Raw genomic sequence first — 18,382 nt, 5'->3', positions numbered from 1 at the left:
TTTGGACTGGCGATTGAACCCAGGGCTTTTGCATTGAACTACATCCCCAGCCATTTTTCAGTTTTAAATTTTGAGACAGGATCTCACTTGTCACTAGGTTTCCCAGGCTGGACTCAAATTTGCAATCCTCCTGCCTCAGCCTTCCAGAGCCCTGGGATTACAGGTGTATACCACCACACCTAGCTTATTACAGTGGTGATCCCAGTGGAAGCAACTGTGTCTCCTGAATTGGTCACCAACTATTGCTGGTTAATGTCAGTGTTCTTCAGAGGGACTATGTTCTAAGTACTGGAACACAGGTGCTAGGATCAAAAGGAACATCCCTTCTGATCCCTGTAGTCCCCCAGTCTTCTCTTGCCCAGGCAGGTTCAAAAGACTAGAGGCTAGGACTCACCTTAAGAAGCAACCCCCAACTTATTATTATCAGCTCTTAATGTGACAAAATATTAGGTTTCAATGTGTGCAATATATTTCAGTCATATCCATCTCCCTGTTGCATGTCCTCTGATATCCACGTCTTGGCCATGGAAACCAGTTGTGTAGGAGGCCCCTGGAATATTGCCAAGAATGCAGGAGGTGCACACAGGTAATGCACATAGTAGCTACAATGAATGTTTGCCTCATAATGGTGCCATAGGGTGAGCAGATTTTGACTTGTTACTGAGATCAACTGCAGAAAGTTCACAAGCAAACCATTCAAAGATGTTTATTTGTGAATATTCATTTTATTTTTGGCAGTACTGGGGATTGAACCCAGACTTCATACATGCTAGGCAGAAAATCTGCCACTGAGCTACATTCAAAGATGTTTATTTGTGAACTTGGAGTTTATAAGTAAGACCTGCCTCAGAGATCTCCCAAAACACTAAACTTTTATAGCAGGAGCCCTACCTATCACCAGCACCCTCCCCAGGACACAGTCATCCCAGAAATGCCTGCCAAGTGCTTCCTATGTGTTGGGGCTGGTGGTCAGTCAGCAGTATAAGGACAGGAGCTCGGGAGGTCCCGGGCCAGGATGAAAACCCCAAAACCCCAGGATCAGTGGACACTGGGGAGGCTCTTAGAGTCAGATGCAGACTTCTTTTCATCCATCTGCACAAAATCCTCCCTTTACATCTTCTGCAACCTCCCAGACACCTACAAGGCAGAGTTTATTTCATGCTTGACTGGAGCAGGCGCCCCATGGAAACAAATGTTTTTTTTTTTTTTTCCGGAACTGGGGATTGAACTCAGGCCCTTGCACTGGCCAGGGGAGCGCTTATTCTACTGAGCCATCTCCCCAGCCCTACTTCCGCTCCTTGATCTGGCTTTATTATCCTCTGTGATCTCCTTACCCTGGAGAGCCTGTCACTTTCGAGTTACCTCTTAGATTCTCCCAGCACCTGTATTATGACTTTTCCCACACCAATCTTCAGGGCAGCCTTCTCTGGCTTCTAGTTGAGGCCAATACTTTCTTGTATTTCCCTTCATTGTATTCAACAGTTTATAGCACAAAGTTGGGTAACCAGCCACTTCTACCCTGTCTAGGTGACATTTTGTCTACCAGAGCAAATGCTTAATTCAAGTTTGTTGACTTGGTTGAAATGGGTTTGTCTGTGGAGTGTGGCTTTCTGTCATCAATTTTGCTTTCTCCATCCTCTCCTCTTCTGTAACTCAGGTTAGGTTTGACAGGACGGCTTTTATGTGTTGTATTTTATGGGAGACTGCAGTCTTAGAGTCTTCATCTGTGGTTCAAGCCAGAATCACCTTGCCATGACCCAGGCAGCTCAGCAGTGGGTTCCGGGTCTCAGAATCCTCAGCTCTGATCTGCCTCAGCAAGTTGCCAAGTCTCTGGCTCTTGTACTCTTCTTCCTTAGTCCTCTAGTTGGTGAACACCCCTGCTTTCAGAAGATGGTTGGTGAAGAGGTGAAGAGTGGGATTCTTGGCTCTTTTTCAGGCTTTGAGTAATCTAGTAACTACTTGGTAACATAGAAAAGGCAGATAATGAAGGAATTGTTCTCAGAGATCACCAGGAAGATAGATGTCAGTGCACACACGGAGGCTGTGCACATCCAAGTATGTGTGCCTTACCTCATCTTCTGTAACTCCTGACCAAGAACTGAGAGGGCCTGAGATAGACTGGAGCAGGAGCATGGTGATACAGTATGGCAGGGGCTTCCCCAAGCCTGACCTCGGGCACACAAGCATGGGCCAACTTCAGCACACACATTATCAGCCAGGAAATACCTGAGTACCATGGAGAGTCGTGGTGCCTTTTAGGGTGGCCAGGTACAAATATCTCTGACTGTGAGACTAACTTAACCTCAGGGACTGTGCTGCCTCTCTTCCCTAGGTCCCCCTTCTGATTGTCCGCTCGTTCCAGGTGCCAAGGATTCAGAGAGGCCCTCCCTGGCCACTTGTGTCTAGATGGTCCCCCAAAGCCTCATGCAGTCATAGGTGAGTTTTTTCAGAGGTGGCTGGATCTGAGTGTGCGAATGATTCATGATGTAATGCTAGGATTAAGGGCGAGTGATTACTAAATCAGTCTGATTGATTTGGCACCGTCCTAATCCCTGTATCCCGGATACAATATAAAGGACAAAAAGGGGCTTGGCTTCTCTGACCTTTGCTTTTGTTGTCCTTGTGTGCGACGAACTGCTCTCCTTTGCGATGCCCTCTTCCACGTTAGCTCCGCCTTGGGGCCAGCCACTGATGGACTGAGGCCTCCACACGCTGTAAACTTTCACCCATGCCTGCACAACCACAAGTAATTACGCAACTACGTAACAGTAAGCCATACACGGACTAGACAAGAGGCTGGACCGAGGGGACCCTAAGGAGAGGAGGTGGTGGGGACTCTCCCGCGTCGGTTCTGGCCACGCAGCTCCATTTGTGGATTTCGGGGAAACCGAGCGAGCGGCTCAAATTCCAAAGAGTAAGAAGATGCCTCTTGAACAGCACGGGCAGGAAGCTCAGCAACTGCGCAGTTGCGTGGCGTGGACGAGCGAAGTGGTAAAGGGATGGAGACCCTAGCGGGGACCGTGTGGGGCCGGAAGATGGGCCAGGCTTTGGGAGACGCAGGGGCTGTTTACGCAAGGGCCCGGCCCAGCCCGCGCCAAAGTCCGCAGGAACTTGAGAACACAGGACGGCCATCTCGAGGGAACGGTTTCCGCCCGGAGCGCTGAGCCGAGGACCGGAAGTCAGGGCGGAAGTGCAGCCTGTTCGGTGCCCGCTACGCGCCCCCTCCCGCGAAGTTTGAATCCGCTGGCGGTGGAGGGCACACGGGCTGCCAGGGTCGGTTGTGTTCCACAAAACCTGGGTTCTGCAGAAGCCTAGATTGTGGAGGAGCTCCCCGCGGAGACAAGGGGGTTGTGAGTCGCGGAAGTCCTACCGCTGGTGCATTGTTGGAGCGGTTCCTGGGCGGAGCCACGGCTCGGGCTCGCCGCGGGCCTCGCTGCGGGCCTCGCTGCGGGTGATGCGCTGCTCGCGGGGCGCCGGTCTTTGGGCTTTCGTTCGGCAGTCGCAGCTTCCACACTTGACAGAGGCCTAGAAAGATTGATTGCTCCGGGCTGCACGGTTTTGCATTGTTTGAATGACTTTGCTTAAAGCGCATAGAACGTGTCCTTGTTTGGCTCCTGTTTCGGGGAGCCAAATCCGAGTAGGACCGAGTTTTGTCTCATTTTCTCCCCGGGGGGGGAGGGGGCGTTCTAAAAAACTGGCGAAGTGTCTTTGTGCTTTGCAGGGATTTCGCGGAGAGCAGTGCTGTGTCTCAGTGCTGCGCGCCGAGTTGCGTCGCTGAGCTCCTGAGATGGTCAGAGAGAACGCCAGAAGGGGTTTGTTGCACCGACACGAACAGCCTGCACTTGACCCAATCGCTGTGGCCTCCTGAGAACAGGCCGATATGCCCAAGATAGTCTTGAATGGTGTGACGGTGGATTTCCCTTTCCAGCCTTACCAGTGCCAGCGGGAGTACATGAGCAAGGTTCTGGAATGTTTGCAGAAGGTAAACCTGCAGGACCTGAGGAATTTGTCCCAGCGATGGGTTGGCTGAAGCAAAGTACATACACACCAACTCTACACCCAGTCCAGCCAGGCTCTGAATGCTGTCATAAATTGATCTTATAGGTGGGAGAGATGACATCAAATGGTTAAAAAAAAAACCATTCTAAATGGTGAGGGGTTGGCAGTGACTAGAGGGCTGGCTGTTCTGAGAAGGTGGCATTTGAGCCAAGGTTGATGGTTGTGGAGTGGCCATCATTTGGGGATCTGGAGGAAGTGTTTCAGTATTGAGAAGCATCATAGAAAGTCATCTTTCACTTTGGGAGTGTCTCTGAACTTTAGGGGTGTGCAGATAAATGGAAGGGGTCAGGTGGCTTCCTACTGAGTTTCTTGGGGTGCCTCTTATACCCTGTTCATTTCCCCACCAAGTTTCGAGCTCATATATAGGACATCAGATACTGTTTAGATAGGACAAGGTAAATGCCTGGGTTCAGAATTGCAGAACAGTTTCCTATTTTGAGACTTGACACTTAATTAGTCATCTTACTATTTATATTATGCTGAAAAGTAGTCCCATTTTGGGTAATGCTTTGTAAATGGTTTGCTAATGAGGGCTGAATTAACCTGTAGCTTTTAGGACTACAGCGGAAAATATCACATGAATTAATCCACCTCCCGTGGGGTTTTTGAGGCAATCTGTTCCACTGGTTGCTGGGCTTGTCTCAGGGTTAGTGGTGTGGTCTCATGCCTCCCTGCCTCCCTCATTCAGAAAGTGAACGGCCTCTTGGAGAGCCCTACAGGCACAGGGAAGACACTCTGCCTCCTCTGCACCACGCTAGCCTGGCGGGAACATCTCCGGGACTCTGTCTCTGCCCGCAAGATTGCTGAGAGAGCACAAGGAGGGCTTTTTCCTGATCTGGGCTTGCCATCCTGGGGGAGTACCGCTGTTCCTGATGGAGACCCCATAGGTGACCCTACTTTTCTCAGTCTCTCTTGTCTTTGTGTGGGGATGAAAAGGGGTGGATGGAGTGGGGGACCTTCATCTTGGCTTTTGCCACCTCTGGAGCAGAGTAGAATAAGGAGAATATTGCAGCATTTATATCACTTCTCACTATTGTGGGTATAAATACGAGGTCAGAGCTTTTCCCTGGAACTAGGGCACCGTGGCAGCCACTTCACCCATTTCTGGGAAGTGACTGTCTGGGTGTCAGTTTTGTGCTGTTTAGGGGCTGAGTTAGCACAATCCTGCCTGTTAAACACACACGAGGACGTTGCCTTAGAGCCACCCTTTCTGTGCCTCCTTGTACCTCAGCAGCTTGCTACACAGATGTCCCGAAGATCATCTATGCTTCCAGGACCCACTCGCAGCTCACACAGGTGATCAGCGAGCTTCGGAACACTGCCTACCGGTGGGTCGGCAGGCTCCTGCCTGCTTCAGTTATTTTATTTTATTTTTTAAAATTTATTTATTATGTGTGTGTGTGTGTGTGTGTGTGTGTGGCCAGCTCAGCCCACCAGGGGGCGGGGCTGGCTGGCATGTGGTGCTGGGGGATTGAACCGCTGTCCCTGTGCTTTGCCAAGCTTGTTCTAAGAAGGTGCTTTAGACCACTGAGCCATCTCACCAGCCCCCTGCTTCAGTTATTGAAAAATGTGCTTTGCATCTAGTGGGGTCCTCAGCCCAGCTGCCCGCGTGCAGTTTAGTTGCATGGTGATAAATGATCCACCGCAAGATGTGTAGTGTCCGGTGTGGAGTGAGAGTGAAGGCTGGGCAGGTTCTGGTGGTCATTACTTGTAAGAAAGCAACTTTGAGCTTATGGCTGTCTGTGAGCTGGCACTCCAGCTCTTTACAGGGCTGTGGGCAATCAGGACTGTTGGGGAGGCTTTACTCCTGAAGAGAGGAGGGTCTGTCCTTTGCTAGAATTCAGCTTAATCTTGGTATCTTGCCCTGGCTTCGTGTGAAGGAGCTTGCACAGTGTGTTGCTCTCCCACTGGCAGTTTTTCCTGCCTTGCCTCCTGCTCCTGTCCCAACTCTGGGCCACAGTCCAGCCACTTTGTTCCCTCTGCCTGTCAAGTTTCTGCTTGTCAAGCCATGTATTTCCACATGGCTTGTGCTATTGGACCAGACCATGGTCCCATCTGTTTTACTTGGAGGCAGTTCCTCCTTGATCCTTAGCACTCTCTTCTGCCAGGCCCAGGGTGTGTGTGCTGGGCTCTCGGGAACAGCTGTGCATTCACCCAGAGGTGAAGAAGCAGGAGAGTAACCACATGCAGGTGGGTGCCTCGGGATCCGCCCCATCACTACGGTTCTGCTGGACGGGTGCTACCTGGGCTTTTGCGGCTCCAGCTGTGCCCCAGTCTGTGCTGACCTCTGTGCCCGAAAGTGGATGGGGAGGGGTGTGGAGGAGGACCTAGTGAAGGCTGGGGCGTAGGTGCATCCTTCCTTGGCCACTGCTTCAGCTCTGTACTCTGCCCTCCTCTTGCAGATCCACTTGTGTCGAAAGAAGGTGGCAAGTCGTTCCTGTCATTTTTACAACAATGTTGAAGGTAAGAGCAGCCCCTAGGAGCTCCTCCTGGAGAGAGATGCACAACAGGATCAAATGAGCCATGTGGAGGCTCCTGGTGCCAGTTTAGTGGCATCGCAGCCTGCTTGCTTTACCTTTTTTTTTTTTGTGGAACTGGGGATTGAACTCAGGCCCTCACACTTGCCAGGGAAACGCTTATTTTACTGAGCCATCTCCCTGGCCCTCTTTACCATGTTTGGACAGCCAGGATTGTGGTGTACCTGGCCACTGTCCTCTGACCTGAGGGGGTCACCTGAATTGCACCAGCTCACACAGCAAGTGGCCTATTGGCTGTCTGGTTCTTGTCTGATATCTGAGAACTTGCATTTGGGGAGGGTTGTCATCGTCTTGGGGCCAGAGACATAGCTCAGCAGCTTAGGCGCTTGCCTGGCGAGCACAAGGTCTGAAGTTCAATCCCCAATACCAAAAAAAAGAAGGCTCTCTTACACCTAACCTGTGTGTCCAAAAAAAATCACCTGCTTTCTTTCCCACCTGGGATGCTAGGACCTGGACCTTAGTACTCTGGATTGCCTCTGTCACGCTTCCTTAAGTGCCAGGTGCCAAGTCTGAGTTTTCTAGTTAACAACATTTTGTGTGTGTTATCATGGGTCATAAATGACAACTGAAGCACATCTACATCCCCCTAACTTTACCCCATGCATCTTGTCCCTTTGCTGACTTTGCTGTGATAAGTCACACCCCTCTGTGTTACTTATCATACAGTATGGCTCTGCTGTCTTTGAGTCCCTCCTAGACTGGGTATGACCTCAGAGGTGACCTCATCCAGAGATAGAGTGAGCTCATGGATAATGACAGCAGGTAGCCCTAGTGACTACATGTGCCCATAGCCTATGAAGACCCAGAGCAGAAGGTTGACACCAGTGCCCTTTTTCCAGAGCAGTGCCTTCTCACCCGTGTGAGACTACCCCCCATTTCCATCAAGGGCTTCTAGGGCTTGTCACAGGCCTTCAAAGACACTGATAGGGTAAGCTGAGCCTGTTGTGCAGCCTCCCATCTCCTGCAACCTCAGGGGTTGGACATGTACATGTTGGGTGTATGGCTGGGGGTTTCCTCTGTTTTCTTTTCTGCCCCAAGATTTGGACTGAGGTTCTATTGTGGTGTGCTAGGGCTCAGGTGATTCAGCCCAGGTCATATGTGAGGTGTTGGTGGTCTGTTGTCAGCTCTGATGTTCACTGGATGCCTGGTACACAAGAGCGGAGGCCCCTGGAGCTGCCAGTAGTGTTCAGGCCACAGGCAGCACTGGGGGTCCTTAACCCCCTGCCAGGTGTGCCAGTTTTCTGCCCCTTGGAGAGACAGGATGGAGCATGGACTTTAGCCCCCCTGGTGGTATGTTCTTCATTGCCGTCCTTGTTGTGTTTTGGTCTGATGACATCAAGGACCCTCAGTCACCTCAATATATGATCGTCCAGGCCTGCTGGGTGTTCCTAAGAAGCTGGACATCTGTACTGTGCCCCCAGGGGCCCAGAAGCCATCCCCTTTGGCTTCAGTGACTTGGACCTGGCCAGTCTGGTCTGGCTTGCCAGACATGCTGTTGGGAAACTCCTACAGTTGTCATTTCTTGTCTTTTTTGGCTTCCCTGGAAGGAAGGAAGGCCTCCTGGGTGTCTTTAGGCCTCCAAAAGTAGCGGGTATCTGGGCTGTAGGGGGTGCACAGGGGATACTGAGCATGACCCTGTGGCCTAAATGGGGGCTGCTGTGTGGCCACTGTCCTGGCCTCTGGCGGGAGACTAGCGTCCGTGTGGCTCCGTCCATTGTGTCTCGCCCCTGGGTGTCTCGAGACGTGCAGGGTCTTTCCCCTCACCTTGTCCATCCCTCTGTTTGCACCTTTCCCATCTGGCGCCCTCTCCTGCCTGGCCCCTGACACTACACCTGTACTTGTTTGATACAGTTGTCCCCTTTGCTCACCCTGGCTGCCTCTGTTGTCTCGGCTCTGGCAAAGGAAGTGGCTCAGGTGCTTGCGTTGTGCCAGAGGCCCTGGTGTGGCCCTCATGGCAGTGGCCCCAGCCAGCTTCTGCCTGTGAACCTGGGACTGTGCCCTTGTTTGTCCACACTGTCCTTCACTTGAGAGTCTCTAGGGCTGGGGGGACTTTGGCCTCACAGCAGTAGAGCCTCCTTATAGTGGGGGTGCGTGTGCCTGCTCCTCGGCGGTCACCCCATCTCGTGGTCCTGGGTTTCTCACGGCAGAGAAGATAAGCTGTCCAGGTGGTCTGATAGATTCGGGCTCTGTCTGACCTCAGACCTAAGAGCTGCAACTCTGCCATGGCCTCAGCTCCTCACTGTTCCGTCTGGAGGGAGGTGGCCTCGCTGTGAGCTGTACCGTCTTTGCTGTGCCTGCTGTGGTGGGCTGTGAGGCTATGTCTCCAGCAGTTGCCAAGTCCTGGCTGTGTTTGGAATGGGCTGCAGCCCAAGGAAGGATCTGAGAGGAAAGGGTGGCCTGTCTTGCAGACGCAAGAGGAGACGGGTGGAGAGCCGGGATGCTGTCTGGCTGCTCCCTGTGAAGATTCGAAGGGGGAACAGAAGCACTAGGCTGTGCCTCCACCCAGGAGTTACCTGGGGTGGGGGCCTGGGGCAGCCCTGCACACCCCTCTCTTTATGTGTCGCCTTTCTTCCTAACCTCTTCTCTGTGTTGCCCCCCTTGCTCAGCTCTCTGCCCAGGAATTATGGTGAGCTGCTGCAGTCTGTGCTGATTGGCTGATCTGTTGCTATGGTGCTGCTAAGGGAGTGCTCCTACTTCCCTCCCTGTTCTATGTCACTGTTAGGAAGGGGGTATGTGTGCGTGTGTGTGTTGGTCTCTGCAGTTAAGGACTGGGCCTCAGTTCTGTCCCAAGGGAGCCTGGCCCTTCCTGGAACAGGCTTCAAATTGCCGCAGTGGTGCAGAAGCTGGAGGGCAGGGTGGTTTCTGTATTTGGCTGCCCTAAGACAGTGCTGGCACTGCCCCACGAGAGTATGAGGTCCAGGAGTTGCTGCATTTGCACCCCGAAGAATTCTGTGACTAGTTTGGCCCCTGGCCCCTGCGCTATGGCAGCACATCCTCTAGGTTTCTTTCTGCCTTGGGTCCCCATGGTAGTGCCCATTTGCAAGCTGCTGTCCTGAAATGAAGGCTTCTACAGCTTAGTGATGTGCTGGAACAGGCAGGACAGGCTCAGCCTAGACTGGCCCTGCCCTTCCCTCTGACTGCCTGTGTCCCGCCTTGGCCCTTGCTTTGCCAGCATAGCTGGCAGGCACAGCTTTTCTCCAGGCGGGTCTGTCGATCAGTGGGAGCTGGAGGAGTTCTGCTAGTAGGAACACACTCTCCCTGCTTCTCAATGACAAGGTTTGGGCTCTCCCCCCTCTTGCTCCAGGAGGTGGGCGTAGGGCCTGGGGGTAGCCACTCGGGTCCTGACTTGTATGTAGGAGCAGAGGATGCTTGCAGTCTTACGATGGTGTTGGTGTCTGTCTATGGTATTGATGCTTTGCTTCAGACTGGTTCTGCCTCCCGCAGTGCAGAGCAAAACTTCCTCAGGGTCTTTTTGTGGGGGCAGTTCCCTAGGAAATGCAACCTACCAAGCAGGGGTTTTCTGGTACATGTATAGGTAGTAGTGTCACTCCACCTGCTACATAGGAGCGCTCTGTCCTGGGCATCTGAGGACACTGAGCTTGGACCCTAAGGGTGTGTTTACCTGTATCTCATCTGCAGAAAAAAGCATGGAACAGGAGCTGGTTACCCCTATACTGGACATTGAGGACCTGGTCAAGAGAGGAAGCAAGCACAAGTGAGTTCCCTCCCGCAGCCGTGGCTATCATGTCTTGTCACAGTGGACTCTAATGAGAAGAGAGCCATGGATATGTTCTTTGTACAAAACTAACAGTTGGTATGAAAATCGAATTAGTTTTGAGAAATATGAAGTGAAGAAATGACACCATTTCCTTTCAGTTTTCAGCCTAATTCTAAGTGAGCAGTGTCTGGGTATTGTTTGTTTGTTTTTTTTTTTTTTGCACGGGGGGAGGGAGTTGGTTTTTTGGTTTTTTTTAGCGGAACCGGGGATTGAACTCAGGCCATTGCACTTGCCAGGGAAGCGATTATTCCACTGAGCCGCCTCCCCAGCCCACGAGTTTTGTTTTGTTTTTTAAGTTTTTTGAGACAGGGTCTCCCTGTGTAGTTCAAACTGGCCTTCACCTTGCTGTGTAGCCCAGCTGGCCTCAAACTCGCAGTGACCCTTCTGTCTAAGTCCCCAAGTGCTGGGATTACAGTGTGCACCACCAAACCCAGCTGTCCATGTGTAGAAGTACACACATGGTCTTTCAACTTTTTTTTTTTTTTTTTTTTTTTTGGTGAAACTGGGGATTGAACTCAGGCCCTGGTGCTTGCCAGGGAAGCGCTTATTCCACTGAGCCATCTCCCTGGCCCCACTTTTTACTTTTTGTTTTGCTTTGTTTTTGCTTTTGGTTTTTTATGTATTTGGTACAGTATCTCACTACACAGCTTGGACTTGTAGTGATCCTCCTGTTTTCAACCTCCCCTGAGCTGGGATCACGGGCATGCGCCACCATGCCTGGTCTCGGTGGCCTGCTCAGCGCACCTGGGGACTGGGCCAGCACAGCATGTGGGACCAGGGATTGAACCCTGGTCCCTGCATTAGGCTAAGCAGGCACTTAGTCCACTGAGCTATCTTGCCCCTCTTTTTATTTTTATTTTTTTTAATTAATTAATTTTTTTTTGGTGGAACCGAGGATTGAACTCAGGCCTTTGCACTTGCAAGGGAAGCGCTTATTGTACTGAGCCATCTCCCCGACCCCTTTTATTTTTATTTTTATTTTTTATTTTTTGTATTTTGGCGAAGAGTCTATAGGATGTTCAGGGTCTCACTACTAGATTGGACTTGTAGTGATTCTCCTGGTTACAGCCTCCCAAGTACAAGTGGTGGGATTACAGGTGCATGCCACCACGCCCAGTCTCAATCGCAGTCTCACTGCGCTGGGGCGAGCCTGGCACTCCAGGCCCAGGGATTGAACCCCTGGCCCCTGTACCTGCTTGCAGGCACTTGGATCTGCTGAACTATTTGGCTGGCCCTTGCCCCTCTTTTCTGAAAAAAAAAAAAAAAAAATCAACAAAAAGCAGTGTTGCTGTGTGATCCAGGCTCATCTTAAAATCACTGTGACAGGCTGGCCTCAGTCTTAGGGCGGCCCTCCTGACTGAGACTCCCAAGTGTTGGGGTTATATGCATGCATCACTATACCTGGCTTCCCTTTCTTGTGGTACTAGGGATTGAACCAAGGGCTTTATCACTAAGCTGTGTTCCTTAGTCCTCTTTTAGTTTGAGATAGGGCCTTTTAAGTCACTGAGTTTCCCAGCTGGATTTGAACTTGCAATCTTCCTGCCTTGGCTTCCCAAAGTACTGGGATTACTGGTGTGACCTATTATACTCAGTTCCAATTTATTTATTTATTTATTTATTTATTTTTGAGGCAGGGTCCCACTGTGTAGTTCAGGCTGGCCTTGAACTCCCTGTGTAGTCCAGGTTGGCCCCAAACTCGTGGCAGTCCTCTTGCCTCACCCTCCTGAGTGCTGAGATTACAGGCGTGCATCGCCATACCCAGCTCTGAGTTCTTCCTTCAGTGCGTACCATGGGTGTCTTTCGAGGTGGTCGCTTGGAGCCTGGTCCCCTTCCTTCTGAGGACAGTATATCTGCCTGTCTATTCACAGCTTTCTGGACTCGAGTTATAGTACAGACTTTCAGGGCGGGTGTGTAGCTCAGTGGTAGAGCATCTGCCCAGTGTGCACAAGGGTGTAGAGTCCATCCTCAGCACTGTAAAGAGAGGAGAGGAGGGAGGGAGGAAGAGAAAAAAGGAAAGCAGTTAGTCATGGTGGCTTACAGGAAAACTTTTTTTTTTTTGTGGAACCAGGGATTGAACTCAGGCCCCTGCACTTGCCAGGCAAGCGCTTATTCCACTGAGCCATCCTCTCCGACCCCCACACTTCATTTCTTAAAGTGCTTCTATGCTCTCAGTGTTTCTGATGACCACTCGCTGGGAGTAGGGTTAGGGCTTTGTTCTAGTTTTGTACAGTTTTAAAGTCAGTTATGCACTCACATAGTCGAAAACTCGTACGAGTTCTCCGCTCAGATGCCAGCTCCCTTCAGAGGCCCTGTGCACAGAGGAGCTTCTCGGCAGTGAGAGGGTGTCGTGGCTTGTGTCCTGGCTATGCCTCCTGTGTCTCTCTGGGTGGGCATTTACAGGGTCTTCTGTTTCTTTGCTCCTAGAGTGTGCCCCTACTACCTTTCTCGGAACCTGAAGCAGCAAGCTGACCTCATCTTTATGCCATACAATTACTTGCTGGATGCCAAGGTAAGGACTCAGCCTGTGTGTCTGATGACTCCTGAGATCGAGGGGGTGTCTAGACTTTGCTGGTTCAGGCCCTCAGGGCAGCGGGCGTGGGGGAAGACTGCGGTTTCTCTGGGCAGAAACAGTGGTGACAGCAGCCTGGGAGTGGGCAGGCTGGCAGGAGTGAGATGGACCCAGGCTGGGGCCTCAGGCCAGTGCCAGCCCTTGGTTCTGACAGCTCAGCCCAGCCTTTCTATCAGATTGGATGATTGGAGGTGAAACCTGAGTATTTTCCTTTGTGTTCCTGAGTGTTTCCTCATTTGTGTCTCTGTAGCATGTGTTCGTCTTCTCATAACCTGCACCTTTCATTTAACGTAGGTAGGTTCTTGTGCCATGAGTTTGGTGACTTGTCCTTTCACTTATAAGCACTCTGTGGGTGTCCTCTGGTCTGGATTCCTTTGTTGATGTGCTCATTCCCGTGGTAGATGCAGACATGAAAAAAACTAGCATGGCTGCTACAGAGCTTGGATTCTAGTGGAAGAAATAGCAGAGAACCCTGCACAAGCTGATACTATGTATTGCAGGGTTCAGTAAGAGCAAACAGGGAGGTGGCCCCCATGGATATGGCAGAGTAAATGAGAATGCTGGGGGGGCAGGGGGAGCTGGCTGGGAGGTGACTGCGGGTCCTGGGGGAGGGGGCTGCTCCCCTGGAGAGCAGCCTGAGGACATGGAGGCGGGTGAGATCTGCTGCAGTTGTGGGCGACTTTCATTACTTGGCGCTTTCAATTTCAGCTGCCCAGGGGGCATCCAGAGAGCTGCTAAATACATGGGACCTGGGCCCCACCTGGAATAGTCACATCATAGCCAATCAGCTGATTTTAATGTTCACATGGGAATGGAAAAGCGCTGAAAGAGCAAAACAGTTTTGCAGGGCAGGCCTGGAGTGTGCCTTAAAGAGCCAGTATGCCTTTGGAGGCACAGATAGGGGTAACGGTGAAGCCCGTCCAAGAGACCCTTCTTCAGGCAGTACCTGGTTTTTGACATACACACCACGCAAATTCAGCATGAATCGTAGCCCTTTGTACTGTGCAAACCTAACTGCAAAACTTCTGGAAGAAACGGAGGAGGCAGTCTTTGCAGCTTTGGAATAAGTTGTGGTTTCTTAATTCAGACACTCAAGGTTCTTAATGAAAACACTTAAAAATTGGGCCAGGTGTGTTGCATGTTATGAGTCTGTGCTGAAAGGAGCAACTAGAAGACCCAGTGAATGTAGCTTTAGAGGTCTCACTGAGACTAGTTTCTCTCCAAGTGAGCCCAGAGCCTCAGAAGCATCTCACATTTATTGAGGGGTGAAGGCAGACTAAGGAATGTGCATGATTACCTAAGTGAATACAGACTACTATCTCTGTTGACTTCCACCATTTGCCTAACACTAGGTCCACACAAATGCTAGCCAGTAACATCCCAAGCAAGGGATCAAAGGACAGGGCGCCAGCAAGAAAAACTGTTATCTGCAGCCTTAAATCCCAACTTGCCTGGATTTATAAGTGAGAGACAGCAGCTCTTCCTGCACTCTGTCTGTTGTTCCCTGCTCCCCCATTTCATCAGGTTTTGGTTTCCTATCTGTATTTCTCTACAGGTGTGTTATCATGTACTTGTTGTCCCAGCTATTCAGGAAGCTGAGACAGAATGATCAGGTTTGTCTTTTTGAGACGATGTCTTACTATGCAATTCAGGCTGGCCTCAAGCTCACTTTGTACCCCAAGCTGGTCTCGAACTTGCAGTGATCCTCCTGCCTCAGCTTCCCGAGTGCTGAATGACAGGCGTGAGAAGGTGTGTGTCACCACACTTGGCAAGGATCACAAGTTTGGGGCTGACCTGGGCAATTCAGCAAGATCTTGTCTTGGATATAAAAGGCTGAGGATATATCTCAGCATAGAGTACTTAGCGAGCATGTCAGGCCCTAGTTTCAATCCCCAGTAACACCCCCCCTTAAAGTGTTGAGCTCTACAGGAAGCCAAATTGAAGCTCATGGGTGCGTAGCTGGTACAACAGCTCTGTGCATACAGTGTGCCACTGCAAGAAATGAAGACCTGTGCCCAGAGACTTTTCAGACTTGTCAGAAGCAGGAAGCAGGTCATGGTGGGCCCACACACTGGAACTATCAGTAGCGAGGAGTGAGAGCTGCGAGGAGCAGAAGAATCTTCCACATGCTATCCCAGGGAGCAGCTGATAAATGTGGCTTTTTTTTTTTTTTTTTTTTTTTTTTTTAGACAGGGTCTCCCTATGCAGTTTGGGCTGGCCTTGTGCTCACTTTTATAGCCCCCAGGCTGGTCTTGAACTTGCGGAAATCCTCCTGGCTCAACCTCCCAAGTGCTGGGATTACAGGTGTGCACCAGTACACCTAGTTCTGGGACTGCACAGTGGGTGCCTGCATCTAGGGACTGAGACTGCACAGCATGTGGGGCTGGGGATTGAACTCAGGTCCTTGTGCATGCCAGGTAGATGCTTATGCCTCTGAGTTATCTCTCCCGCCCCTAATGTGGCATTCACTCTGTTAACCATCCAGCTGTACATGTATGAGGGCAGTTTGTAGGAAAACTAAGCTCCAGATTAAGTTAATTAAAAATACTTCTGGGCATGGTGGTACACACCTATAATCTCATCACTTGGGAGTCAGAGGCAAGATAGTTGCAGGTTTAAGGCCAGCCTGGGCTTTACAAAGTGAGCTCAAGGCCAGCCTGAACTGCACATCAAGACTTTATCTCAAAAAGACAAAAATAAAAATAAACACCTCATGCTGGGCCTCCTCCCCCCCATTGTTTACATAAGGCTGTGGGAGAAGGACCTGGACTTTGGAATTTATTTTATTTGTTTATTTATTTGTGTGTGTGTGTGTGTGTGGCCAGCTCAGCCCACCAGGGGACAGGGCCGGCTGGCATGTGGTGCTGGGGGATTGAACCGCGGTCCCTGTGCCTTGCTAAGCTTAGCTTGTTCTAAGTAGGTGCTTTAGACCACTGAGCCATCCCACCAGCCCCTGGACTTTGGAATTTAAATGTCCCTGTGTGTATTCCAGGTGGGTAGGTAGGGGAATGGACTTCCAGGACTGCCCCGCTGCTGTGGCCAGGACCTAGCTGCTGCTTCCTTGGCCATTCTTCGTGTCACAGCACCTGCTCTCTGTGCTGTATGTGAGCACACTGCTTAGCAAGTGTGCAGCTGCCAGTGAGCCTTGGGTAGGCCTCGCAGAGTTGCTGCCCTGAGCAGTTGCCACTTCTGAGGGTCAGCTATGAGGTCTGCTTCTTCTGTGCCAAAAGTTTGTGTGGTTTGTGCCCATGGTGTTCGTTGCCCGTCACAGGCTTCAGCTTCCTGCTTACCCTGCCCTGCCTGGCTTCAGCTTGTTCTCTCTTCACCTCTTCTTTATAGAGCCGCAAAGCACACAACATTGACCTGAAGGGGACTGTCGTGATTTTTGATGAAGCTCACAACGTGGTGAGTCCAGTTGCATCTGTACTAAGGGCCTGCTGTTTTTCCTGAATTTTCAAACCTTTTTAGAGGAACTCTACACCCTAGGGGGCCAGCTGTTAGGGTCCGGCAGCCCCAGCCACTCCTCAGCCTTGTGTCCTGCAGTCACTCGCCTCTGCCAGGGCTGCAGGCTGGCTAGCAGGGCCTTGGGTGTACCTTCAGGCTCGAGTGCAAATGTAGGCACCTGTCAGATCCCTGTCCTGGCTGGCTAGTGGTGAGATCCTGGCCCTGTAGTTGTGTGCTCTGTACGCTGTTACCCTTCCTGCATTGTCTGATGTTAGGCCTTTAGGTCTGGTACTTGGAGGGCTGCTGTGGAGAGAGCTACCCACCACTGGTGGCTACAGCAGCAGATGTGGGCCCTGCACACCTTCCTGGTTCCCTTTGTCCTTTGTTCCCAGCACATTTCCACATTGACCTTATCCCTGCCTCTGAGCTGCTGCGTTTCCAGGAATAGCCTTATAGAAAGGCCACATAGGATAGCAGGGCCCAGCTTTTCTGGAGCCTGGGATAAGGCTTCCTGCGTTGGGACTCCCCATGACAGGGCCTGGTGCCCTGGGACTGCAGTGGCCACTGTCAGCCTTCACGTTCAGTGAGAGGTACAGTGCTCCAGACCTTCTGGCTTTAAAAAATTTTTTTAGGGGCTGGTGAGATGGCTCAGTGGTCTAAAGCACCTACTTGGAACAAGCTTGGCAAAGCACAGGGACCGCGGTTCAATCCCCCAGCACCACATGCCAGCCAGCCCCGCCCCCTAGTGGGCTGAGCTGGCCACACACACACTAAATAAATACATAAATAAATAAAGTTATATTAAAAAAAAAAAGTTCCCTGGGCCTCTTTTTAAAAAAATTTTTTTTAAACTTATTTATTTATTTGGTACAGGGTCTCACTATGCAGCTTATGGAATGCCTGGGTTTCCGGGGCTGGCACAGCATGCAGTACTGGGGATCAAACCTGGGTCCTTGCGCTTGCCAGGCAGGTGCTTAGAAGGCTGAGCTATCTCCACAGCCACCCTTCTGGTTTTTTGGGGTTTTTTTGGGGGAAGGGTTTATAGGGTGTTCAGGGTCTCACTACTAGATCAGACTCGTAGTGATCCACCTGTTTACAGCCTCCCAAGAGCTGAGATTACAGGTGTGTGCCACCATGCCCAGTCTCAACTACTGTCTTAGCGTACCCTGGGGGTGGGGCCAGGGCCAGATCAAACCCCCAGCCCCTTTCAGGTGCTTTAATCCACCCTTTTGGCTTTTTAAATAGATATTTTAATGGGAAATTTCCCAGTTAAAGGGCATTGGCGATACAAGTGAAATAATGGTTTAAAAACATTTGGGGGCGGGGGCTGGCCTGATAGCTCAGCAGACTAAAGCGCCTGCTTAAGCAGAGCACAATAGCCTGGATTCAATCCCCAGCATGCTGTGCTGGCCCCAACCCGGCCCCCCGCCCCCACAGCGTGCTGAGATAGCAATTGAAATTGGGCATAGTGGCACACATGTGTGATCCCAGCACTTGGGAGGCTGAAAACAGGAGAATCACTAAAAGTCGGATCTACATAGTGAGACCCTGTCCCACATATCAGAAAATAAAACAAAGCAAAAAAAATTTAGGTGGGCTGAAGTCAATTGGATCAGCATATGAGCTGGCTGTAGTGTCAGGGGTCATGGCTTTGTGGGCTTTTCTGTTAGCTTCCAGGACCTTCTGCATATGTACTTCCTGTATACCTGATCCTCTCCTGCTTTACCATGACAACGGTGTGTTTGGGCCATCAGGAGAAGATGTGTGAGGAGTCAGCTTCCTTTGACTTGACGCCCCGGGATGTGGCTTCAGGACTGGATGCCATCAACCAAGTTCTGGAGGAACAGACCAGAGTGGCCCAGCAGAGTGAACTTCAGCTGGAGTTCAGCATGGACCCCACCAGCTCAGGTGTGTTTCCAGCTGAGAACCAAAGGTTAAGTTGAGAGGTGGTCTGACCTTTCAGAGGACAGGGCCACCAGGTACTGTAGCCAGGCA

General features: G+C 51.1%; 1 protein-coding gene across 16 annotated transcripts in view; it reads left to right on the top strand.

Annotated features, from left to right (window-relative positions):
• Window positions 1–3,224: 3,224 nt before the first annotated feature.
• Rtel1 (regulator of telomere elongation helicase 1) overlaps window positions 3,225–18,382 on the top strand; it is a 47,524-nt gene continuing 32,366 nt past the window's right edge. For 9 of the 16 annotated variants that reach the window (XM_023704342.1, XM_023704340.1, XM_023704339.1 and 6 more), the window contains exons 1-9: window positions 3,684–3,982; window positions 4,748–4,946; window positions 5,294–5,387; window positions 6,168–6,249; window positions 6,462–6,522; window positions 10,236–10,311; window positions 12,799–12,883; window positions 16,283–16,348; window positions 18,142–18,295. In XM_023704342.1, coding sequence (XP_023560110.1) covers window positions 3,881–3,982; window positions 4,748–4,946; window positions 5,294–5,387; window positions 6,168–6,249; window positions 6,462–6,522; window positions 10,236–10,311; window positions 12,799–12,883; window positions 16,283–16,348; window positions 18,142–18,295 — 919 coding nt within the window. In that variant the 5' untranslated portion in view covers window positions 3,684–3,880. Of the gene's footprint in view, window positions 3,351–3,683; window positions 3,983–4,747; window positions 4,947–5,293; window positions 5,388–6,167; window positions 6,250–6,461; window positions 6,523–10,235; window positions 10,312–12,798; window positions 12,884–15,987; window positions 16,151–16,282; window positions 16,349–18,141; window positions 18,296–18,382 lie in introns of those variants that run through there. The other 7 variants (XM_023704343.1, XM_023704344.1, XM_023704336.1 and 4 more) reach the window with 7 other exon arrangements.

This window comes from Octodon degus, unplaced genomic scaffold (assembly GCF_000260255.1).
Source record: "Octodon degus isolate 3935 unplaced genomic scaffold, OctDeg1.0 scaffold00194, whole genome shotgun sequence".
NCBI classification, from domain to species: domain Eukaryota; kingdom Metazoa; phylum Chordata; class Mammalia; order Rodentia; family Octodontidae; genus Octodon; species Octodon degus.
The sequence above is the reverse complement of the archived record's forward strand: the minus strand, read 5'-3'. Positions and strand labels throughout refer to the sequence as shown.